The sequence below is a fragment of the Eretmochelys imbricata genome, chromosome 3, assembly GCF_965152235.1.
Source record: "Eretmochelys imbricata isolate rEreImb1 chromosome 3, rEreImb1.hap1, whole genome shotgun sequence".
NCBI lineage: Eukaryota > Metazoa > Chordata > Testudines > Cheloniidae > Eretmochelys > Eretmochelys imbricata.
Genome location: NC_135574.1, coordinates 142,795,500 through 142,821,275, shown reverse-complemented (window position 1 = coordinate 142,821,275; position 25,776 = coordinate 142,795,500). Strand labels below are relative to the sequence as shown.

General features: G+C 40.6%; 1 protein-coding gene across 2 annotated transcripts in view; it reads right to left on the bottom strand.

Moving 5' to 3' along the window:
* Nucleotides 1-18,815, bottom strand: part of PRKD3 (protein kinase D3) — a 78,754-nt gene extending 59,939 nt beyond the window's left edge. Inside the window, exons 1-2 of one of the 2 annotated variants that reach the window (XM_077813520.1) lie at nucleotides 18,703-18,815; nucleotides 13,750-14,832 (exon numbers count right to left, since the gene is read on the bottom strand). In XM_077813520.1, the coding sequence (XP_077669646.1) occupies nucleotides 13,750-14,040 (291 nt within the window). In that variant the 5' untranslated portion in view covers nucleotides 14,041-14,832; nucleotides 18,703-18,815. The remainder of the gene's footprint in view (nucleotides 1-13,749; nucleotides 14,833-18,702) is intronic. The other variant, XM_077813521.1, reaches the window with a different exon arrangement.
* Between the last annotated feature and the right edge of the window lie 6,961 nt (nucleotides 18,816-25,776).

Sequence of the window (25,776 nt, the reverse complement as noted above, 5' to 3'; positions counted from 1 at the left end):
AGTACAAATGGAAAAGCTGATTAAAATTGATTTAAATTCAAGCCTTTCCACTTAATGATTTCAATTGCTCATTTCAATTGCCTTATTTTAAATCAATCCACCCTGGCTAGCCGCAAGAGAAAGCAGATGTACAGTTGATGGTGCTGAGCAGATCTATTTGTTAATCCTTGTGTAATTCAAAAACGTTATCCTGAATTAGAATAACTATGTGCTCCACTTTTAAATTGTCAAAAGTAGTGTACATCAGAGTTGTTAGGAAAAAAGCATGCGTACGTGAAATTTGGAGGGATTTGGAGGAATGGATTGGTGTTTACTTGAAGGATACAGAAGAAACCCTGGTTGTTTAGCTAGAGGAATGCAAAGAATTGAGAGAAACAGGACGAATTTCCAGAAAGGAAGCATTTAAAAGCGTTTCTTATGCCACCTGTAGTATTAGTCAGAAAATCCCCCAAAGAGTTGATGTAATTTGAGGCCTTTATAAATCTTGCTTCATTGTATCAGAACCACCAGCTGATTTTTCTAAGGCATTTTTTAATCAACATATGCCCTAGGTTTTAATATTTAAATTAGGTTCAAAATTTTACAGTAAGATGCTAATTAGCTACAGGGAGCCAAAACAGAGTAATTTATAAGCAACTATATTTTGAAAATAGCTTGTTCAACTGCTTTCTAACTTAAAAAAATAGCCTATCCTGAAAGTAATCACAAGAATACATTCCCTGAGCAAAGTTATGAAATAAACACACACACACAGGAATTATACAGGAAGTCTGAAAAAGAACTTAATATGGAGCTACAACTAATAGGCTCCCTTACCCAGAGTAATTTTTAATTACATGATCAATTTTTTCATACCTTCTAGAAGATAGAGTTGAATGCCATTCTGCAAGGAAACCATTGATGCAAATAACTGCTAGATAAACCAAAGAGTTGAGATAAAAATCCAAACTCTTTAGATCTCAAAATACAGGCCTTAACCAACTGAGCTAAGGAAAACCCTTTCATAGACTCAGACTTTAAGGCCAGAAGGGACTATCATCATCGTCTAGTCTGTCCTCCAGCACATTGCAGGCCACAGAACTTCACCCACCTACTCCTGTAATAGACCCATAACCTCTGGCTAAATTACAGAAGTCCTCAAAACATGATCTGAAGACTTCAGAAAATCCACCATTTGCACTAGTTTAAACCTGCAAGTGACCTAAGCCCATGCTGCAGATGAAGGCAAAAAAACAAACAAACCATTAAACAGGGTCTCTGCCAACCTGACCTGGGGAAAAATTCCTTCCCAACCCCAAATACAACAGTCAATTGTACCCTGAGCATTTCACCAAGACCAAACAGCCAGACACCTGGGAAAGAATTATCTGTAGTAACTCAGAGCTTTCCCCATCTAATGTCCTATCACTGGCCATTGGGGATATTTGCTACTAGCAGTCGCAGATTGGCTATATTCCATTGTAAGCAGTATGATCATACCATCCTCTCCATAAACTTATCAACTCCAATCTTGAAGCCAGTTAAGCCAGTTTTTTGCCGCACTACTCCCCTTGGAAGGCTGTTCCAGAACTTCATCTAGTTTTGAGCCTACACTTATTGATGGCCAGTTTATATCCACTTATTCTTGTGTCAATATTAGCACTTAAATAACCCCCTCTTCCTCCCTAGTATTTATCCCTCTGATGTATTTACAGATAGTAATCATATCTCCCCACAGCCTTTATTTGGTTAGTCTCCACTCACAAGGTAGGTTTTCCATTCCATTCTATTCCAGCCCTTCTCTGTTCCAATTTGACTTCATTTTTTTAAAAAACATGGGATATGAGAATTGTGTACAGTATTCCAGATCAGGTTTCACCAGAGCCTTGTATAATGGCAACACTTTCTTATCTGTACTGCAAATACCTCGCCTGATGCATTCTTGGATGACAGCCTTTTTCACGGCCGCATAACATTGGTCATTTATAGTCATCCTATGATCAACCAATACACCCAGGTCTTTCGCCTTCACTGTAGCTTCTAACTGTAAGTCCCTAGCTTATAGCAAAAAATTTTGTTATTAGTCCCTAAATGCATGACCTTGCACTTTGCCCTATTAAATTTCATCCCATTTCTATTACTCCAGTTTTCAACACCATCCAGATCTTCTTGTATGATATTCCAGTCCTCCTCCATATTGGTAATTCCTCCAACTTTGTGTCATCTGCAAATATGATTAGCACACCCCCACTTTCGGTGCCCAAGTTAATAAAAACATTACGTAAGATTGGTCCCAAGACCAATCCCTGAGGAACTCCACTAGTAACCTCCTTCCTGCCTGACACTTCACCTTTCGGTATGACCCACTGTAGTCTCCTCTTTAACCAGATCCTTGTCCACTCTTCAATTCTCATATTAATCCCTATTTTCTCCAATTTAGCTAATAACCTCCCATGTGGAACTGTATCAAATGCCTTACTGAAATCCAGATAGATTATATCTACTGCATTTCCTTTGTCTAAAAAATCAGTTATCTTCTCAAACAAGATCAGGCTGGTCTGGCACGATCTACCTTTCGTAAAACCATGTTGTATTTTATCCCAATTTCATTCACCTCTATGTCTTTTAACTACTCTCTTTCAAAATTTGTTTTAAGACCTTGCATACAATTGAGGTTAAACTAACAGGCCTGTAGTTTCCCAGATAACCTTTTTCCCTTTCTTAAAAATAGGTACTATATTAGCAATCGTCCAGTCATAGGGTACAACTCCCAAATTTACAGCCCATAAAAAATCCTTGCTATTGGGCTTGCAATTTCATATACCTATTCCTTTAATATTATTTGATGGAGATTATCCAAGGCCCCCAATTTAGTCCCATTAAGATGTTTGACTTCCACCTTGGATGTGATCATTTCTACTTTCATATCCTCATTTCCATTATCCACCATGCCACTACCCCAAAGCGCCTCATTACCCTTATTAAAAATGGAGGCAAAGTATTTATGTAAGTATTAGGCTACACCTAGATTATCTTTAATCTCCACCCCATCCTCAGTGTTTAGCAGTCCCACTTCTTCTTTCCTTGTTTTCCTGTTATTTATATGGCTAAAGAACCTTTTACTGTTCGTTTCAATTTCCCTTGCAAAATCCAACTCTGCTTGATTTTTGGCACTTTTCACTTTTCCCCTACACTTCCTGACCTCCAAGAGGTAGCTTTTCTTGCTGATCCATCCCATCTTCTATTCCTTGTAGGCTTTCTGCTTTTCCTTAATCATCTGTTTGAGATGCTTGCTCCTCCAGCTTGATCTGCAACACTTACAAAATTTTTCCCTTTGCTTGGGACGCAGGCTTCAGATACTTGGTCAAAGTTGCAGAAACTAATTCAAAGCCTCCTCTACATTCAGAACCTTGAGTTCTGCAGTCCAGTCCACATCCCTAACTAACACCCTTTTAAAAAAAAAGTTTGCCCTTTTGAAATCAAGGACCATAGTTGCAGGTCTATTTTTGTTTATCTTTCCATTTAGTTTAAACTGAATTAGCTCATGATCACTCAAACCAAGGTTGTCCCCTACAATCAGTTCTTCTGTGAGGTCCTCACTATCCATCAATACCAAATCTAAAATGCCATCACATCTTGTAGATTCAGCAACTATTTGGTGAAGAAATCTGTCAGCTATCATATCCAGGAAAATCTGGATCCTACTATTATTAATAGCACTTGTCCTCCAATCTATACCTGGGAAGTTAAAGTCTCCCATAATCACACAATTCCCAGTAGTTTTTATTTAATTACAAATATTAGAGAGGTCTTTATCCATACCCAAATCAGATCCTGGGGGGTCTGCAGCATATCCCAAGCACTATCCCAGGGGAACCTCTGGTAGTTTTCTTCCCCAAAGTGAGTTTGACCCAAACAGACTTTTATCCATTCCATCACTTCTAATTTCTTTACAGTCTACCTCATCATTAACATACAATGCTACTCCACCACCTTTACCTTCATTTCTGTCTTTCCTAAACAGCACATACTTTTCAATCTCTCCACTCATGACTACTAGTCCACATGTTTCTGTTATCCCTTTAATATCTGGTTTCACTTCATGCACCAGTTCCTCCATTTTGTTACCCAGGCTTCTTGTATTGAAGTACAGACGTCTTAGTTGTTTCTGCTTGGCTTTGCCCAAATTTCTCAACCAATTAGATACAGTCATTCTACTACCGGTATCGCCTACCTGCCTGTTAGTGCCAATACCAATGAAGCTCTTTCCTTTTAATATTCCTTCTCCTACCCAGTGCTGTTCCTTTTCCCTTTGCTGAATTCCCTCTTTCTTGATTTTCTTCCTGTTCAATGTTAGAATCAGGCATGGAGATTACATGAGTATGTCCCAATCATCTCCTCTGGGTTCCTAGTTTGAAGCTCTTTTAATGAGTTGTGCCAACCTCCATCCCAAAAGTCTATTTTCCTCCCTACTCAGATAGGGTCCATCCCATGAAAACAGTCCTCTGTCAGTGAATGCCTCTCAGGGGTCAAACATCCCAAAGTCCTCCTTATAGCACTGTCTGAGCCATCTGTTGACCAACACAATCTTGTCTCGCCTTCCTCCTCCTCCTCTAGGGACAGGTAGAATCCCACTGAAGATCACTTGAGCCTACATTTCTTTAAGTGTATTCCCCAGCCCGGCCTAGTCTCCCTTAATGTGTTCCAGCAAGAATCTAGCAGTATCATTTGGACTAATGTGAAGGACAATTAGTGGATTCTTTCCTGATCCTATTAGGGTCCTCTTCAACCTCAGGTCAACATCACATAGCTTATCACTGGGCATCAGCTCAGGTGACAGGCCTGTCTATTCTTAGTAGAGAGTCCCCCAGTCATGTAGACCCGCCTTTTTCTGGCAATAGTGTGATTCTCTGGCCTTCCTCCTGTTCCTTCTGGCTGCAAGTCCTCTTGTCTTTTGTTCTCTCTAACAATCTTTTGCGACTCTCCCTCTATTCTCCTGGGGCTTGACTGACTGTCTCCATTGACTTGTCCCCTCTTCTTGTAGGACTAGCTGCTCTTTTCTTCCTTATCCTCCCACCTTGTACTGCCTGCTATGCCCCTTCTTCATTTTTCAACTCAGCAAACCTGTTCCTGAGCTATATTTCTCCTTCACTAGCCAGCCCTTTCCTCTTCATGATTCTCGTACTCTCATGCTTCCATGGCTGCTTTCCTTACCCAGCAGTCTAGTCTCTCAGTTCTCCAGTCCAGCTTGCATCTGCAAGTCTTGACTTTTCCCTTCAGCCTCCTCTTGCCTTTCCTCCATTATCTGCTGGAATCACCTTCAGAATTCAACCATAGTTTCCACCTGCATCTCCAAACCTCTTCCATCAGCTCTATCAGGTGACACAATACAAATGAAGCTCTTTTAACCATACCCACTCCAGAATAATGTATCTGCATCTTCTATAGCCGGTCATCTTCATTGTCTCTTCCATTCCTTAGGTCACTACTACTGTTGCCTCTGAATCTTTCATAGCCTTCCTGCCTAAGCTTCTACCAAGGAAAACAAAAAACAAAAAAAACAACCAAACACCAAAACAAAACCAGACCACCACACAGCTCCTCCCCCAAACTTCCCTGTTTTTGAGCTCTGTTTGCTAGCTCCTGTACCACTGCTCCTGTTAGTGTCTAATCCTGCATTGTGATGTACTGAAGTTCTGCCATTGACATCAATGGGAACAGAATCAGTCCTTTACATAAGTGTAGTTTAGGACTCATGCTAAGTTACAATCAACTACGAAAGAGCACACTACCTATAAACAAACTAACATTTACAACTAGATCCAACAATAGTTAATACATTGCTTAATTACAACCTCATTTCTTCAAATATATCCTATGCATGAGTTAAGATTTAACCAGGGGAAGAACCTAAGGCAGACAATAGTGGTACTCTCCCCTGAGCTGCCCATTCCTGACATCAAAATGAGACACCACTCACCGTAGGTCATGAGCATACTGTCATAATGTGATCTATTCCTCATCTACTCTGATCGACAGTTAAACAGTTAATCCTCACATTTAAACTGTCATAAGGTTTCAATGTCAACTCATGTTTCCATATAAATAGTAGCAACAAATGCCTCTTATTAGGATAGTTTCAGGCTATCTGCAGACTCAGGAAGACACAACTTAGTTAACATTTTGAAAGTTATCTTCAGACATAAGGAAGAGAGGCTTTTCGTTTTGTTTTTAAATGAAAGCTTAGATTCTGGAACAATGACAGCCACCACAAAAAAAGTACCAGCTAGTTAGCTATTGTGAGTCATCCCTATCCAACCCTGGATTTTGTTATATAGAAAATCTGAAGGGGTTAAGCAGCCATTTGTGTCTTAGACACACATTAAATGTTACCCAATTAGAAATTTCAAATTAGGATAATCTTTTTAAATGACCACTAACTCAAAAAAATTGATCAAGTCTCTTCAAACTTTGCAGAAAATTTCACTTTTGCCTTCAAAGTGAACTGGGCAATTTTCAGGAAAAATATAAGTAGAATTATACAACGATCAAAGAAAGATTTACACTGGAACATAGCTGCACTATCAGGAGGGGCACAGTGACCAGTCAAAAACTAAAAATCACACTTCTGTCTCATTTTTATCTGCTATTGTTTCAAGCAGCAGCCAAGATTACCATAACAAAGGATATTTACATTTATTTACTGAAACTAACCATACCAAAGTGCTGTCACATGCACAGTTTCCCCTCAATTAGTCTATTTCTTCCAATGCTTGTGTTGGTCTTTCACACAGGAACAAGAGACGTGAAACATTTTTATAAAATAGGAGAAAATGTCAAAATCATAAAAATTGCCAGGGAAACTTAGCAACAGGTATAGTTGTCATAGTTTCAAGGTAGCTGCACCTGTATGCCCCCTCCAAGGTCCACCCAGGACATCCACTTCAGGCTTCTAGCAGTAACTCTCTTGTTCGGACACATGCATCTCACTAACTTTGGACCAGGGATTTTAAGACTACACAGAACCTTGCCTTACACTGTGATATCCCCAGCAAGCTAAACTGCTTCAACAGGCCACTGCCTAGGCTTTGCTTTCTCTTCAAAGACTATAAACAGTGTATAGCACACCATTACAAGTTACCAGACAACTCCTTCCTAAGCAAGCACATTTATTCTTAAGGTAAAAATATTACAGAAAAAATATTAAAAAATAAATGAACATACAACCATGCTAAAAAGCTTCCCAGAGGTCATCCCCAACTACAACCTAGGGTTCTGGTAAATTCTAATTTTTCAAAACCCACAACCAGATTTTCTCTCTGATTACAAGTTCATCCATCTTAGATCCAGAACCAGAATGAAGGCTCAGCACATCAGCCATTTATTTATACAGCTTTGGTCTTGGCCTTCTGTAGCAGATGATCAGCAGATATGCCCTTAGGAGAGGGGCACTAACTTCAAAAGGCTGTGTTCCTGCAAAACCAGAGTAGAGGAATTTGCATTAACCGCTCTCCCTATGAAATCCCAAGAAAATCCACTTAACACTTATTGTCCCAAAAGTCAGTATCTGTCTGCAACATTTTCAATATAGTATTTTGAACTCTAAAGTCTCACATCTATCACATCTTCCCCTTAAAGAGGTTACATATAATCCTGGCCCACAATAATACATAAATTTAATACAATGAGGTCTTCCAAGGATATTGCAGGAAATTACCATTCTGTCACAGTAATATCTGAAACTACTTTTCCTTTTTGAAAATGACTATATTTCAAGTTGATTGTGCTCTTTCAACTACACTGCCCACCCAAAAATCCTGCAAATACTTCAAGACCCTGATCCTGCAGACTCAGTAAGATTATCACATGTGTAAATTTGTAACAGACTGAGGCCTCAATTCTGATAAGACAAAACAGTAAGCAATAATTCAGGGAAGGATGGAGGAGATTGTTATGAAAAGATATGAAGCCCTGGCAGAGGACGTGGGCTATAAAGAGATGTGAAGTAAGCAAATGGAATCTTGCCAGACAAGAACAGGAAGATTACTCTGAGTATGGAAGGCAAAATGATCAAAGGCAAAGGCCAAAGCTGAAAAGAGGAGATCAAGGTAACAATCAGGTAAAAGGATGGAGAAGTACACAAAGACCCAGATACAAAGGTGGAGGAGACAAGATAATGTAGGATCTTGAATTTGATGCTGAGAGAGATGGGAAGCTAATGGTGGGATTCAAAAAGGGGACTGACACAGCTGGAGTGGAGGGAGAGGATGACGACTTAAGTGTATCCAAAATGTTACTGCTAGAGGGGTGAAGAAATGAGAACCAGAGATGCCAAATAATGGAAGGTTACAGTAGTCAAGGTGACCAGGTGCCACACACAGGATACAGCTGTGCAGATGATGGGGTAGGCTGGATTTTGAAGAGGCTACAGGTATACATGACAAAACATAACAAGAAATTGCATATGGGAGGAGAGAAGAGCAAAAAAGATTAGGATTGGGAGTCTGGCAGACAGAAAGTAAAGGAATTGTTAATAGAGTTAAAGGAGGCAGATTAGGAAGAAAGGAGACAACTGCGGAATGATATCGAAATCCAAGAGATAGATAGAACAAGAAATATGAGAATTAATGTAACGAGCTAGATTTGGGAATAAGTGTGGAGGTGGTAGATGAAGCAGAGGAAATACATGAGGTCAGAGAAAGAAGAGGAGGGGACTGAGAATAGAACCTTCAAGGAGGCCACCATATATGGTGATGGGAGGAGAAAAAGGAGAGCACAGAATGATGAAATCAAAGATGAGAGAAATCTGAGGGGTAATCAGTATAAATAAGGAGTGTCCCCTTGACTTTGCCAGATGGTGACCATTAGTCAGGACAGTTTCAGGAAATGGAGGGGAGGAAGCCAACTTGGAAGGACCATAAAGAAATTAAGAGGGGAAGAAATCTAAGAAGTGTGAAAAAATAGCACACATTATGATTTTGGAGACAAAGGGAGAACAGTAGTCAGAAAGGAAAATAAGAACTCCACACACACAAAAATATAATTCTTCAAGGCAAAAGGAAATCAGCCACAGACGAGATTGCAGGTAAAGATAAAAGAAAGCTAAAATAACTGGCGGAATCAAGGATAACGGGAGTTGAGAAGGGGTGGGGACAGGTTGCAAGGGTAGAGAGATAACAGAAGAGATCTTGTCAGAGATTGCTGTTCTAAAGAAAACAGAACAAAAAAAACCTAAACTGGTAAAACATCTTTTTCTCATTTATAATAAATTTATGAGAACACTGCCTCTACTTTATCTAGAACAAAGAAAATACTAGCTATAATTTAGAGCACACTGTCAGCTGAACACCTCACAAAATACACTAAAACATTAGTTTTCTATTGAAAACTGCTAAACAGTTCTACTTTTCACTTCATTCCTGACATCAGAGGGTGTGCAGGGAAGAAAGCAGCTGCAGTTAGCAGCAGATTTAAACATTAAATCGGGTACTATTGAGGCAGCTCCCACATCTTATCAGATATCAAGACTCGCTCTGCTCTAACACACTTGTTACATATGAATGTCTATTTTTAACAACATGCACTTCAAGTTTATATTTTTATTTAGTTATGCCTAAGGTTCTTCTCCAAACTCCACCCTGACAAAAATGTAGCTGGTATACAGGTAATCTAAATAAGGAAAGACAGAAGCAGTGCTAATTATGGTTCAGACATGGTTACAATCCCCCACATGGCTGTAAAAATAAGGATAATTTGGGAATATCCCTATCAGATTTAAAGAACACTGACAACCTGACTTGTTTAAACTGACTAATTTAAAAAAAATCTTCTGATATAGAATACCCTTTACACAGAATGCCCTGAATTTCAATTTGGAAAGGTTTATTTCTGCTCTCCTGATGATTTTAAAAGGAGTTTTTGGGGCAAGTTCAAGAGCAAAACCAGACATATGTGGCCCTCCAATCTTCTCTCTCTTCCCCTTCCTCTCAGTGAAAAGGTATGCCTACTCCCTCTTCAATTTCAATTGCGATGCCACTACTGTTAGAATATCATAGAATATCAGGGTTGGAAGGGACCTCAGGCGGTCAACTAGTCCAACCCCCTGCTCAAAGCAGGACCGATCCCCAGTTAAATCATCCCAGCCAGGGCTTTGTCAAGCCTGACCTTAAAAACTTCTAAGGAAGGAGATTCCACCACATCCCTAGGTAATGCATTCCAGTGTTTCACCACCCTCACAGTGAAAAAGTTTTTCCTAATATCCAACCTAAATCTCCCCCACTGCAACTTGAGACCATTACTCCTTGTCCTGTCATCCACTACCACTGAGAATAGTCTAGACCCATCCTCTTTGGAACCCCCTTTCAGGTAGTTGAAAGCAGCTATCAAAACCCCCCTCATTCTTCTCTTCTGTAGACTAAACAATCCCAGTTCCCTCAGCCTCTCCTCATAAGTCATGTGTTCCAGTCCCCTACTCATTTTTGTTGCCCTCTGCTGGACGTTTTCCAATTTTTCCACATCCTTCTTGTAGTGTGGGGCCCAAAACTGGACACAGTACTCCAGATGAGGCCTCACCAATGTCGAATAGAGGGGAACGATCACGTCCCTCGATCTGCTCGCTATGCCCCTACTTATACATCCCAAAATGCCATTGGCCTTCTTGGCAACAAGGGCACACTGTTGACTCATATCCAGCTTCTCGTCCACTGTCACCCCTAGGTCCTTTTATGCAGAACTGCTGCCGAGCCATTCGGTCCCTAGTCTGTAGCAGTGCATTGGATTCTTCCGTCCTAAGTGCAGGATTCTGCACTTGTCCTTGTTGAACCTCAGATTTCTTTTGGCCCAATCCTCCAATTTGTTTAGGTCCCTCTGTATCCTATCCCTACCCTCCAGCGTATCTACCACTCCTCCCAGTTTAGTGTCGTCTGCAAACTTGCTGAGGGTGCAATCCACACCATCCTCCAGATCATTTATGAAGATATTGAACAAAACCGGTTAAGTGCCCTTTTGCAGCACCTGGATGATTTGAGCTCCCCCAAGGGCAGTGCATAAAACAGGAAGTCCAACTGACCATTGTCAAAATAGCAAAACTGACTAAACACAAAGTAAACTGAAAAAAATAAGAGAAATTGCTCTCCAATTTCTTTAAGTTATAGAACTTTTAGCTATTACCTGTAGTAGCTACTCTACTTTCTGATGGAAGTGTAGTTTTCAAGTATACTGTGCTACCCTAAGAGAAATAAAAACGTGCTTGAAGACAACTGTTTTTAAGAGGGGCAAATATGAGATATTTGGAAAGACTTGCAAAGAGATCCTGCCCCTACTGCTCCAGGTTATGACGGAGGAAAGGGCTACTAATCAACACTCTGTGGACAGCTGGAGCCCCCCAACCAACATGCTTTCATATTCTACAACTTGTCCTGCGGTAGGGAGCTACTGAAGGTAGGCAGGCAATTCAACCTCAGATCCAGAGGTGTCTGAGGCTACAGAGACAGATCAAGAGTGGTCTCCCTCATCTCGCTATACAAAGAAACAACATGCAATTGAAATATGACTTAGAAGCACTATTAAGAAACATAGGGAAGAAATACCAAAAGTAAAAGGAAACTATCAGTAGAGTTGAGAAATTTTTAAAGAAGAACAAAAGTTAGAAACAGTTCCAAAATATCACAAATCCTAAACTTTTACAAATTTACTATTAGCAGTTTTTAAAAAGCATACATCTCCTGAACCCATGAGAACAAGCTGTGTACTGTCCTGAGGCTAGAAGAAGTTAACCGGTCAAGAGAAGAGACACTGAGCGTGCTATGAAATGCCACAGGTAGGTGAGGCCTGATTACCACCAAATTACAAGGCATTCCTGATGGGACAATAAATAGCTGTGTGCAGGATAATTCTCAGAGAAAAGTTATGTTTATGTTAATGTTATGTTAATAGGAGAACATATTTATGGATATAATTGTGGCTCTGCCACCTGACTTCAGGATCAGTTCCAGGCAGGATACTGGTATATCGCTGTGAACTGTAGGGTAATATTGCCACTTGTGCACTGGCTTCAAAAGTACTTACAAAAGATAAGTCCAACACACATAAGCAGCCATCCCCCAATTTCCTGGTCAGTGGTTTGCTGCCTGCACGGGGCATGGTCTCCCTAAGCAGCTCTCTATTGGCATCATCAGTCACAACAGTTAGTATACAGATTAATTAAAGCCAGCTGGGGAGAGGAAGACCAGGATCTTGAAATCCTAGCCAATTTTACAATCTAGCTGGCTCCACATATAACATGCTTCTGAACTTGAGCTATGAAATAGCTATAGATGAGGCCACCAAGAGTAGACAGGAAGTGCCAAAATAAGAGAGAATGAACAAAGAGAAAGGTGTTACAAGTGTGAAGACAGGAAGAAACAAGCAAACGTACAGATGCAAAGAGAGGGAGAAGAAAAAGAAAGAAGGACCATAAAAGGTTGGAAACAATAGTGGTGCTAACTTTTATGTCCCACCTATATTTTTTCCCACCAAAAATTATATGGCTCATTGCCTGAACTATTTTTGACAGCTGACAAAACTTCTGTGAAATCAATATGTTTACTACATTTCTAAAAAAATGTGAAACACAGAATGAGAATACAAAAAAAATCTTATGGAGAAGGGGAAATGCAATTAGATTATCTAGATACTGGTGCTCATATCAAGCTTACCTGCACCCTCTCAAAATCCTAAGTAAGGGAAAAGAACACTGTATTCCAAGTCTAATAAGCCTTTCTATTCATAAACATAGTTCAGAGAAATAAAAAATTACAGGCAAAGAAAATCAACTTAGTCGACACTCCCATTGTGTTTATTTCCTCTCGTGATTTTTTCCCACCCCCCTTCTATAAAACTGTTTAATATAACAACTCATTTGAGGGAATGGATACAATTAGGTTGTTTTTATTATTTGCTTGAAAGTTAACGTGAACTTTGAATTTGGTTAATAGCACATAATCTATACATAAAATAGAACACATGAACAAAAATAATGAAATGCACATTTCCTTTCTACTAACTCAGAACATTTTAGCACTATACTGGGGGTTCTCAATTTTTTTCACACTGCAGACCCCATCTTAATAGAAAAATTGTCTCATTGGTACCTCCCCTCCCACTGAAGTGTATATTGCATCTTTGTGACAACTATAGCAATTGCTTACATGGAAAAGAAATATTAGGAAAGTATTAGCTGCCTTTTAATGAAATTTTGCAGCTGTAAACAAGAAGAGCCAATATCATGTGACCCACCAGACCCCTGCAGACCACCAGCAATTGTTCTGTGAGCCACCACTGGACCAAGGACTACAGTTTGAGAATTGCTGTGTTATATCAAGAATACTGAACAATGTTTTCTTCAACACAAATATATAGCAGCAATGACCACAGAAGAACACTACTAGAGAGCAGCAACACTGACTACAACCACAAGGGCGAAAAATAACATTCTTTCCATATTATCAAAACTAATTACTGTATGAAGAGTCCAACTTTATTACTACATTTCTATTGTTGTAGGATTTCAGAAGACAGACATAAGGAGAGCCCACTTCCTTTTAACTGAGACTCCCATCTTGGGAGGTACACCTTTCAGAACTACATGGGATCAGCCTTAACACAGTCCCAACACTGGTCTTGTCTCTGCACATAACCACTTGATGTACCCAAATTACACAGAGTGATAGCGATGATAGCAAATTAAAACAATTATTACAATCAACAGCATTGTATTTTGTTATACTATACCTTCTGGTAAACTATAGAACAAACTAGGTCTTTGACAGATGAGAGTGACAAGTCCTGAGCTTCAATGGTGACAGTCTCCCGAGTGAGACCGATCTGCAGCAGGAATGAGACCCCATGCATAGAGCCCCTGGAGTTGGTGAGACTCTGTGTACTGAGGCTGCCATTGGACAGCCGGTTGGAGAGCCCCGACTGGGGACTTGAAGACAGAGAAGGGACTGGTGGTGCGGCAGCATGAGATGCAGGAGGAGAAAACTTCTGTAAGGATGGAGGAGAGGAATCGTTTGCTGACATCTGACTTTCTTTAAATCTGTAGAGATCTGCCTAGTAGTCAACTTTTTTAAAAAAATATTTGACCAGGGTGTCTGTTATAATTTTACAGTTTAAAGGATAGTCTAAAGTTTCCCTTTTTCAGTTCAGTAAGAGGCCCCTGACTGATACATCATGTTCATTTTCCCTTTCATTCTGTTCAAGCTGATGAGCAAGAGAATTTCAGCCGGAAGTTACTTTAAATTAAAGGTCCTCTTTCCACAGTTTCAATCAGCTGATCAAAGACACAGACTTGCCTTTAGCACCACATCCAGATGTTTGGAGAGGCTTAAATCATGATGAAATTGTCTACTTCAGAGGAATAAATCAATACTGCTTTTTCACACAGGTCCTTCATTTTATTTCTTTTGAGAAAAATCTTGGTCTCAGATAGAGATTACTGTTGGTAGATCTTTAAAAAAATATTCCTTCTCTCACTTAACTCCAGACACTATATATCAAACACAGGCTCATCTTCACTTAGATGTCTTTTTCTATTTAAACAAAAAAACATGTGGATAGCATCCTGAGCCAATAATACTGCGTATATCAGTGTTTATGACGAATCTATTCTTTCTTCAAAAGTTCTTCTCGGAGTTCATTAATATGCACGGACATGGTAAAAAAGTTACCTTAATTGATCTCCAAGTTTTCATTTTTGTGAAGTGTTTTATCTCATGAAATGCAGGAACAGCATTTCTAAAAACACAAGCACATTAAATCTAATCTCTAGGTTCACCCAGATAATCTGCAGCATTTTGAAATGTTGTATTCTGCCTGGTAGGGGAAAAAAATTGATATTATTTCAAATTAGTTTATAATTTTGCATAATAGCAGTATAATCACATTAGTTTCAAACTATTACTAATTCCTTGCAAATACATCTATAGTGTAATTAATCAATTTTTACATTCATTTTGTTGGTTAATAACAGATGCTTAACTGCTTCCTTGTTGTATACCATACTATATACATGGTGCCTAAAGCTACCCAGCATACGTGCTCCATTTGACATTTCATGATTGTTTTCCCAGTAATGTCAGAGGAAAGAGTGGTTCATACTGTAACTATTGATGTAGAAGGGCTGAGCACAGCTCTGTTTTATGAGTATACTTGTCTGTAGGTGGTGTGTGGGATAATAAATACATTAAATGCAATCAAATATTCACAAAACCACAATATTATCATTAGAAAATTCTCTGGTGCTTAACTTGGACTTTCTAATATTATTCATTCAAGTCAATATAAAAATGTGAAATTCTGCAGCTAAACTTTTCTAGGTGCTGTAAGATATTTACACAATGTTTTCAAAAGAGCTACTGTACGCCATATTAATGTTCTTATACCTGACAAACAGTGAACCTGCCACTTTTTTATATGTATTTATTATTGTTTTGTGATTATTTTAATTCTTTTTTGCTCTGCATTTGGTGATTATGGACTCTAATTATTTGTTATAATATATTATTGCCTGAACCAGCATTTCAAGCATTCAGGAGCAATGCTAAATAACCACTCATTGAATACATTTTGTCTACACTAACAGCTCTGGCTGAATTTTTAATAGTGCTGAGCTTTATCATTTGGCTATATTAAAGAACAAAGTGAGGCAAGTTTGCATTTTATAACAGGGATCAATATGACAGATAGTTTAAAACACAATGAAATGTCATGTCAGACATACTAATTTGAGACAGGACTGAGGGCACAATTCTATGACTCCCCCTGACAACCTCAGAAATTAAGGATGCTCAACATTTTGCAGACAGTGCACAGCATTTCAGAGAATGTCTTTTCCACGGTTTCAAGAAATATAATTGGAATAACAGCAAACAAACATTTCTGCATTTCCCCATGTAACTCTGCTCCCATAAAAAGAAATTATCTGAATGCTCCACCAGGTGACCCAAGTATCAGGAAACTATATACAGTATAATGTACTTTTTTCAAGAATAAATCAATATAAGACATAAAAGCTCACATGCTTTTCATCACATTTTCTGTAGATGAGGGATGCTCACAGAGAACATTACTATCTCTAACAATTAAATTAATCCTAAAAAAGTTAAATAACTCCATGCTTTCTTCAGGACAGGAAATAAAAACTACCCTGACTAGGAATAAGGCTGATGAACATTACAGGCCTAATTTAACAGATTAAAACTACTGGTGAATATTTATCCATAATATAACCAAAGATCTACTTGAGTGTGTGTGTACACATAAAAAAGTCATAAAAGAGATGTAAAGTTGGGGAAAAAATAGTCCCTGATCCAGCAATCAGAACTGCTGGTATGGAGCTCTGCTCCCATGTCTTATTTTAAGATTAATATCTTAGCTTCTCACAATTACCTCATCCAAAAAATAAAAGTAAATTTTTACTTATTTAGTCTTTCAGTGTAACTAGTTACAACAAAATTATTATTTTTTGTGCACTCATAAGTAGGAAAAATAAAGACAGTCCCTGCCTCGAAGAACACATTTGTCACAATACAAATTAGGGCCATAAACAGACAAAGCAGAAAAGGCGGCAAAAGTGATAGTAAGATCATGCATTTACTCAGTGACTCAACCTTTAAAGACTAGTGTACCCCTTTCAACAGTCTGATTTGTCTTGTGTACCCCCAAGTTTCACCTCACTTAAAAAGTTACAAAATCAGACATAAAAATACAAGTGTCACAGCACACACTTTGAAAAATTGCTTACTTTCTCACTTTTACCATATAATTATAAAATAAATGAACTGGAATATAAATATTGTACTTACATTTCAGTGTATAGTATACAGAGCAGTATAAACAAATCATTATCTATGAAATTGCAGTTGGTACTGACTTCACTAGTGCTTTTTATGTAGCCTGTTGTAAAACTAGGCAAATATCTAGATGAGCTGATGTACCTCTGGAAGACCTCTGAGTATCTCCAGTGGTACACGTACCCTTTGTTGAGAACCACTGCAATAAAGCATGCGAACATCTTAACTGTTCCTTTAACCCTGAGAGCTGGTTGTTGTGTGTGTTTTCCTTGTGTTACTTTCCTATCCCTCACTTCTCACAGATGAGATAGCAGCAATTAGATTTTAGAAGGAATATTAAAGGAAACAAGAGCAGTGGTTTAGTAAACAAATTTGGGGAAGGGGTTCCAAGAATATGCAGTAGTGTAGGAGGAGGCACAGAGATATGTGCAAGAGAAGGAGACGAAAGAATTAACTGACATGATGTCATTGGTGGCTAGAAATTAAGAGAAACCAGGTCAAATGTAGGTCCTGGATGCATGGTGTAGGCCCAGGTGTCACTTATATTTGCCCGATTCTTATACTAAAAAGATTTTAAAATGGTAAATATTTGTATTTAAGTCTTTTCATGCCAATTTTTTATTATCTGCACATAAATGTTTAAAGTCGTTTATTGAAAATGGGGGCCGACCGTTGTATACTAAAAAGGCTCATTTAACAAGATTATTCCATGTAAATATAACTTACATCTATACAGCTTCCCCATGCAAGGATTATAAAGTGATTAAAAATTTAAAAAAATATATTTTTAAAACTCAAATTTTGAAATCAATGCTCATTCCGGAAATGCTTTAAAACTGTAAAAATAAAATAGTTCACAGAACCTCAGAAATCAAAAATGGAAAAGACCTATTAGATGATATAGAGTCCACTCCCCTGCCAGTACAACACTGCTCCATACACTATTTTTTTCAGTTTTGTCATGTCCAGTTTCAAAAGTCCCAAATGATCTTCCACCATGGTCGTTTGGTGACTGTTTCACAAAGTATTAGATCTTCCAGATAATTTTTCCTAAGGTTCAACCTACATTTTTCTCTCTCGTAAATTCATCCCCATTATCCCTACCTAGACCTTTCAGAACCATGTGCTCCTGGTCTGTGACTGAGACTCGGAGGTGCCACAATAATACAAATAAAACATGACTCCTCTCCCTCATCCAAGTGGTTGGCTGGGCGGCTGTTAGTTTTCTCACTCTCCTGAAAGTTATGTTTTTGGCAGGACTGACCGAGAAGGCCCACGTCATACACCATTTGGGGTCCAGCCCTGCAAACCCCCTACTCATGCCATGGGGCCCCTGAGCTCGAAGGGGCTCCTCACACGCGTGACGAGGCTTTGCAGCGGTCTCTGCGTGCCTGATCCCGTTACCCGCCCCCCCCCCGCGGCCCTGGAGAAGGGCGCGGGCGATGGCCCCACACAGTGTGGGGACAAGCCGGGTCTGTCCCGGGCAGCGCGCGGGAATGGAAGTGGCCGGCTCGCTCGTTCACACCGTTTCTGATTCGGAGTCGGGCGGGGGAGGGCGACTGAAAGTTTCCCGACCCCACCCCCGCCTCCGGGAGCAACTTTTGAAGTCACCCGCGGTAAAGTGCCCCTCTTCCCCCCGCGAGCGGTTGCGCCTCTCTCCGGAGATGATGTGGCCTCAGCCCGCTCCCCCCCCAGCGGGAGCTTGGGGCCGCCCGGGTCGGCGCTGAGGAAGCCGCCCCCGTAGCAGCAGCGCCAGGAGCCCGGGCTGCCCCGCGGGCTCCCGGAGCCTGCTCTGGCTGCACCCCCGGACCAAGCCTCCCAGGAGGGGCGGGGCTGCCCCGCGCACGGCTCCCGCCTCGACCCCTCCGCCCGCGCGCAGCCCGCTACTCACCTGCGGCACAGAGCGACTCCGGCGCCCCGCGGGACAGAGCCGCTTCACACGCATCTCATTATTCCCCCTGCTCCCCACATCCACAGAGACGCCCGGGACGGGGTGGGACGCAGGGGCTGCCGGGAACTGTAGTTCGAGCTCCCGCTCCCTGCCTCCGCCGAGCCCTGCGAAGAAACGACAACCCCCACCATGCCTTGCAGGAGCTGGGCGAGGAGGTGGGGCGGCGCATGCGCAGGGCTCCAGTCAAAGTTTCCGTTAGTCTTCTGCCTGAGGCGGTTGATGCTCTGAATGGCTCGCGAGGCCGGGGTTGGGGGGAGAGAGCAGTAGGACGAGGAGGCAGCGCAGCAGTCATTGGGGGCGTCGTGCAGTTACTCTCCCACCCCTGTGGGGAGGCCTGAGGAGGCCGGCCCTTGCCTGGGGTGCGCTCAGCCCGGGGGAGCCCCTCCCCGCGCTCACAGGTCTCCCCAAAACGCTACAGGAAACCGCCAAACCCGCCATCGCAGGTAGAGCGGCAGAGCCGAACCCTGGCCGCAGACCCTCCCGCTCCTGCCCACTCGGGGGTGGGGGAAGGTGGGCAGGTCTGAGGTGACACCCGTCTGGTTATTGTGTTGCACGTTTGCACCACGGCTACCAATCGCTTGCTCCAAGCTGTGGCACGTTGCACTAGGGCTGCTATATGGCTGCTCATTGTGTTGCACAGTTGTCACATACCTTATTGAGTTTCACGTTCACACCACAGCTGCCCCACGCCTGCTCATTGTGTTGCATCGTTGCACCCTGCCTAGTGCCTAGCTTCTTAATATGTTACACATTTGCACAGTGGCTGCTGTGCACCTGCTTCCATTACACACTTGCTGCAGTTTCCCCACACCTCATTGTATTGCATGCAGTGCTGCTGGTTCCCACCAGGAATATTTACATTTCCAAAAGGTTTTTACTTCTTTTCTCACTGTAATTTTGTTAATACAAGAAATCTTCTTCTCAATTCCCCTTCATGTATTAATTTCCAAACTGTGGGAAAACTGGCAGACCACCCACAAAAATCAACAGGGATTTTCCAGACCCATGGTCTTCATCAAGTTGTCACTGTTCAAACCCATAAGTTTAGGCAGCTTTCTGTTCTGTATCTCCTGTGCTTCCCCTTCATTAGATCATGCCCGTAGATTTCAACCTGTGATTTACCGACCCCTAGGAGTCCACAAACTGTGTCTAATTTCCAAAGGAGTACGCACCTCTATTCAAAAAGTTTTAGGTGTCTGCAAATGGTTAAAAACCACTGAATTATGCTATAGACCAGGGTAGTCAATAAGACTGCAGGCCAAATCAGGGCCACCAGACTTTTGAATGGACCTTAAAATCTTTTTATTTACTTATTATTGTTATTATATTTCTATTATTTTCTCTGGAGTCTGGACCTTGTCAAAAAAATAAATGACAACCCTTGCCATAGACCTTTGTATCCTTTCTCACCCTCTCCGTGTCCATCTTTCCTTTATAAATTGTAGAACAGATACTCCTGATACAATTTGGTGATACCTGCCTGGACCTACCGTTTAAGTGCAAGGACAAATGGACTAATTGTGTAACAAAATACGATAGTGCAGAGGTTCCCAAAATTGTCCATTGTGCACTTGCTCAGCAACTTCTCTAAGGAGAGTTGGGTGGTCACATGGTGCCAGTTCTCCTTGTTTTCACCTGCTAAATCACATTAAAGACAGCTAAGTATATGTTAAATATCTCCCTAGCATACAGGCAATTGTTGTAGTTACTGAGATGTTACATGATTATGAATGGAAATAATCCACAGAATTGCAAAAAGGGAGGTGATCCATGTGACAAGCTTCCCCTTACAACGTGGTTCGTGCTATGAGAATGTTTAAGAGATCTGCTATATTAGCATGCTTATTTGGAAGGTTGTGTTGGGAGTGGAGTTCACTGTAAGCAATAGTAATGGACTCTTCATGGCCAATAAATAGGCTTGATACATAATAATGTGGCTAACACAAATATCTGGCCAGGTAATGCATTTATATATAAATAGACATAAGATGAATGTAGCTTTAGTGGGCTGTATTCAGGATAGGCCCTTGGTTTGTTGGGGTCCATATGCTTAACTTGTGCTTAATTTTACACACTGTGAGTAGTTCTATTGACTTCAGTGAGAACTACTCACCATATATAAAGTTAAGCATAGCGCTAAGTCTCTTAAGGATCAGGGCATTAGGTCCAGATTTTCAAAAGAGATGACCAGTTTTGGGTGCCTCTATTTTGGGGGCCCAAAATGGGTATCTAAAAATCAGTGGCCACTCTTGAAGGATTTTACTTTAACATCTCTATAAAGTGGGCATAATAATACCTACTCATATACAGAGGTACTATTAAGTTTTAATATTTTTAAATCATGTTGAGATCACTTAGAGGACGAAAGCTATAGACAGAAGCACAATAATTATCTCTTTAATAAAAAGAAAAGGAGTACTTGTGGCACCTTAGAGACTAACAAATTTTATAAATTTATTTAGTCTCTAAAGGTGCCACAAGTACTCCTTTTCTTTTTGTGGATACAGACTAACACGGCTGCTACTCTGAAACATCTCTTTAGTGTTGCCAGATTAAGATCTCTGCCCATCAAGACAGACATGGAAGGCTGGTCAATGTACTTTTTCATTTCCTTCATTTTATGCACTTAAGAACAGATCCAAAGGCAACTGAAGTCAGTGGGAGTCTTTCCTCTGACTTCAGTTGCAGTGTTTACAGGTCTAATCTGATACAGAATGCGGCAGGCCCATGTTCTGACTGGAGCCAGATTATGGGATTATATTTAGCCTGGAGCTTCATGCTGAAATAGGGAATTGCTTTAAACAAAAATTGAAGTTAATGTGGCTGTTAATGTGGCTGATGCTGCTTTTAACTGAATGCTAAAACACCCTGGAACTTTTGAGTGAAGCATATTCCATGAATAGCTGATGTTGTTGCCAAAGTACAGTACAAGATAACTCTGAGCAATCTCTGTGTCTTTTCTCCCCTAAAATGGGACTCCCACACACAAACATTATAAACATAAAAATCATCTCTTTAAACATTATTCCTGATCCCTAGCAGAGCGAGGATTCACTCTCTAAAGTTTTAAGTGCAGCAAGCATTTCACATGCTGAATGGCAACTCCCAAAAATAGTGGTTGATGGACAATAACAGATGGATATTAGGTACTGCCACACTCATTTGGTCAGCAATTAAGCTTCTTTGTAAAGAAGCTCAACTCTGAATCATCCAGTAGGGTTGATACTATTTAATTTGTTGTCCTAAGCCACAATAGTTGCTTTTTCATAAATTAGAATTGAAGATGGATTAGTTAAAATAATTTTTATAGTCCATTAAATAGCACCACGAGAAACAAGAAATCAGGAACTGTAAGCACGATATGGCTACACTGTGACTTGCTGAAGCACCCAAAATGTTTTGTTCAAACGTTAAGAGCTATTAAGTAAAACAAATCTAAATGCTGCTCTGCATTTCAATATCTATATATAGTAGCACATATGGCTGTATAAAGGCAGGGCCTAGTTTATATGATTATACTGCACAGCATTACTGTAGTATGAAGCATTAGGGCACTGATCATCTAGACTAATTGACAGCATAAGGAGCCCAATTTACCATTTCCATGACTATCACAACCTGTATTTATCTGACATTTCCTGTGGATTTCATACATTTATATTTGGCTTCCTAATCATCTCTTTTTCAGGTGCTCTATATATATTTAGGCTTTCTCCTCTGTCTTCACAACTCAGATCTTTCATCATTAGAATCAGCTGGATTTTCCAACTTGCCTCGCTCTTAGATATCTTTAGGGCCAGCTGGCTAGGCCATTGGTATTTCTAGCATAATATCTGAAACTAGGGTTAACTAGCTCTTTGCTAAACTTTGTTTTTTGTAAAATGCTGTTTTATATTCCATATGGTGTACAATTTTTGTAGGCACAGTGCATTTTATAGTAGTTGTAAGTTTGACATAAGGGTACATTTTTAGCACTAGAAGGAAAGTGAATATATTCCTTTTCATTCTATCTCTCTGTGGTTTACCGTGTTCTTCTAGCATCTAAATGGTGTTCAAAAGGGGAAAGCTCCTAGGGAATTTGATTTCTGCATTTGTTTGAGAATCTCTGAAACAATGCACTGTTTTGGTTGTTGCTTCTCGTGGACCCAGTCCTGCATACTTTGCACAACCAAAGCTCCCCTTAGAGTCAGTGGGAATTTGGGGTTTGCAAGTGTCAAGGTTCCTCCCCCACTCTGAACTCTAGGGTACAGATGTGGGGACCTGCATGAAAAACCTCCGAAGCTTATCTTTACCAGCTTAGGTCAAAACTTCCCCAAGGTACAAAATATTCCACCCTTTGTCCTTGGATTGGCCACTACCACCACCAAACTAATACTGGTTACTGGGGAAGAGCTGTTTGGACACGTCTTTCCCCCCAAAATACTTCCCAAAACCTTGCACCCCACTTCCTTGACAAGGTTTGGTAAAAAGCCTCACCAATTTGCCTAGGTGACTACAGACCCAGACCCTTGGATCTTAAGAACAATGAACAATCCTCCCAACACTTGCACCCCCCTTTGCTGGGAAATGTTGGATAAAAAGCCTCACCAATTTGCATAGGTGACCACAGACCCAAACCCTTGGATCTGAGAACAATGAAAAAGCATTCAGTTTTCTTACAAGAAGACTTTTAGTAAAAAATAGAAGTAAATAGAAATAAAGAAATCCCCCCTGTAAAATCAGGATGGTAGATATCTTACAGGGTAATTAGATTCAAAACATAGAGAACCCCTCTAGGCAAAACCTTAAGTTACAAAAAAGATACACAGACAGAAATAGTTATTCTATTCAGCACAGTTCTTTTCTCAGCTATTTAAAGAAATCATAATCTAACACATACCTAGCTAGATTACTTACTAAAAGTTCTAAGACTCCATTCCTAGTCTATCCCCAGCAAAGACAGAATATAGACAGACACACAGACCCTTTGTTTCTCTCCCTCCTCCCAGCTTTTGAAAGTATCTTGTCTCCTCACTGGTCATTTTGGTCAGATGCCAGCGAGGTTACCTTTAGCTTCTTAACCCTTTACAGGTGAGAGGAGCTTTCCCCTGGCCAGGAGGGATTTCAAAGGGGTTTACCCTTCCCTTTATATTTATGACAGCAAGGGATGCTGGCTCAGACCCTGAGATAGAAACTGCTATTTAGGTAAAATATGGGATTATTTTTTTCTCCTTCTTTGCAGGTCACAACCCGTGACATATATTTCTATTCCAATTGCTAGGGAACCTCTGTAGGTCTGGAGTACAGATTTGGTTTGGATAAAATCCTGAAATTTGGATGCCTGTCTGAATTTGCTTAATCACTTGGCCTGATGGGGGAGGTCAACTTTCTTCCTCACAAAGTTAAACTATGTCATTAAGAAACCATCTCCGACAGGAGAATGGGAAGGTAGCCTTGTGGTTTTAAAATCATGGGGGGTAAACTCATTCTAGATGTAAATCCATTGAAACCAATCAATCTTTTGGAATTCCCCCACCCACCACTAATAAAGACAGTAATGGCATGATCCTGTAACCCTTACTGACATGTGTTGTCCTTGCTCAGGTGAGTAGTCACATTTAAACCATATTCAAATCCTATTGTTCCCATAATGAAGTCAATGTAAGACTAAGCTATACTCACCTAAGCAAGGATTTCAGGATTGAACCCTACAGTATTATTCAGTTCCCAGCAATTGCAGCTGGAGACAGTATCAGCCTAAGGAAGCAGAAGCCCTTAAATCTCAGTCACTGTGATGCTTCCTAGGGTACCCTGGGTTGTAATGCACCTCGCTATCACATGTCCTTAGCATGAGGAAGCCTTCTCTGTGTCTGCCATGGGTCAGCTTCCCAACTCTACCAGCCAGGGGAACAAGCATTCTCCTCTGGCCTTTCAGGATCCCCTGTTAGTCTAAAGATTAGCAATAGGCACACTCCAACCCCTAAGTTTGCTGAGTGTGTCCCTGGTCCACTGGACACTCGCCGTATTCCCAGATTCACTCCTTCCAAAGAAATAGTTCTATCTCAGATCTACCAGTACTACCTCAGATCACCACTCCACTTAACTCACAGCACTTAGATGTGTTTATAGTGAAATCAAACATAAATTCAAGTAGAAGTACTGGAAACAAACGGTTACCTATAAAAAAAATCATACTACTCATTCTAGAGCCTAGACTTAGTTAACAAGATACTCTCATGGCTAATAAAGTATTGCTTGCCCAAATCCATGCAGCTCTTTAGAGTCAGGCTGGCTGTGACCCTTCTTTCATGAAACATGCCCACTGTCCTTTTGCCTCCTAAGTGAGGGATTCAGTGTGTCTCTTTGCACTCCAGCACATATCATGCCATGCCTTTGACTTTATTCATGATACCCACTGCTGTTTGTTTCTTTCTGTAGACTTCCTCTCATGCAGATTTTGTAATCTCAGTTTGCAGTTGGCTCCGTAATCAGTATGCAAACAGGCATACACTTTGAGGCATACAATACCCAATACACAAATGGCCATAAAGGGAGATAGATGTCAGATACCTCAGAGAAGTTCCTTTCAGGCAGGAGGTATGTCATCTCCTGGTGACCTGCCTTAGCACCAAGACCTTAAGAGAATAATTTTCATTAAAGATACGTAACTTAAGTATTATCTGTATATACATTTCACAATGATTATGATGACCAGGGGGCTGTTGGCTCTCTTTAAAGACATCACCTGTCCCCCTTTGGTGAACTATTATGCAGGTCTTCAACCCAGCAGATCCCTGTAAAACCCTAAGTAATCACTGTGTCCTCTGCCAGTTGGGAACATGGGGTCCCTGGGTCACAGTCACTATATACAGTGATTATACATTATCATAAAGGGCCTGGTCCAATGCCAACATGATATCGATAGAAAAGCTCCCATCAACTTTAGTGGGCAATGGATCAGGCCAAATTGTGGTAATCTATCACAAAGCAATCTGGACAAAACAAATCTATTCCTATATGACTCTTATGGTACAA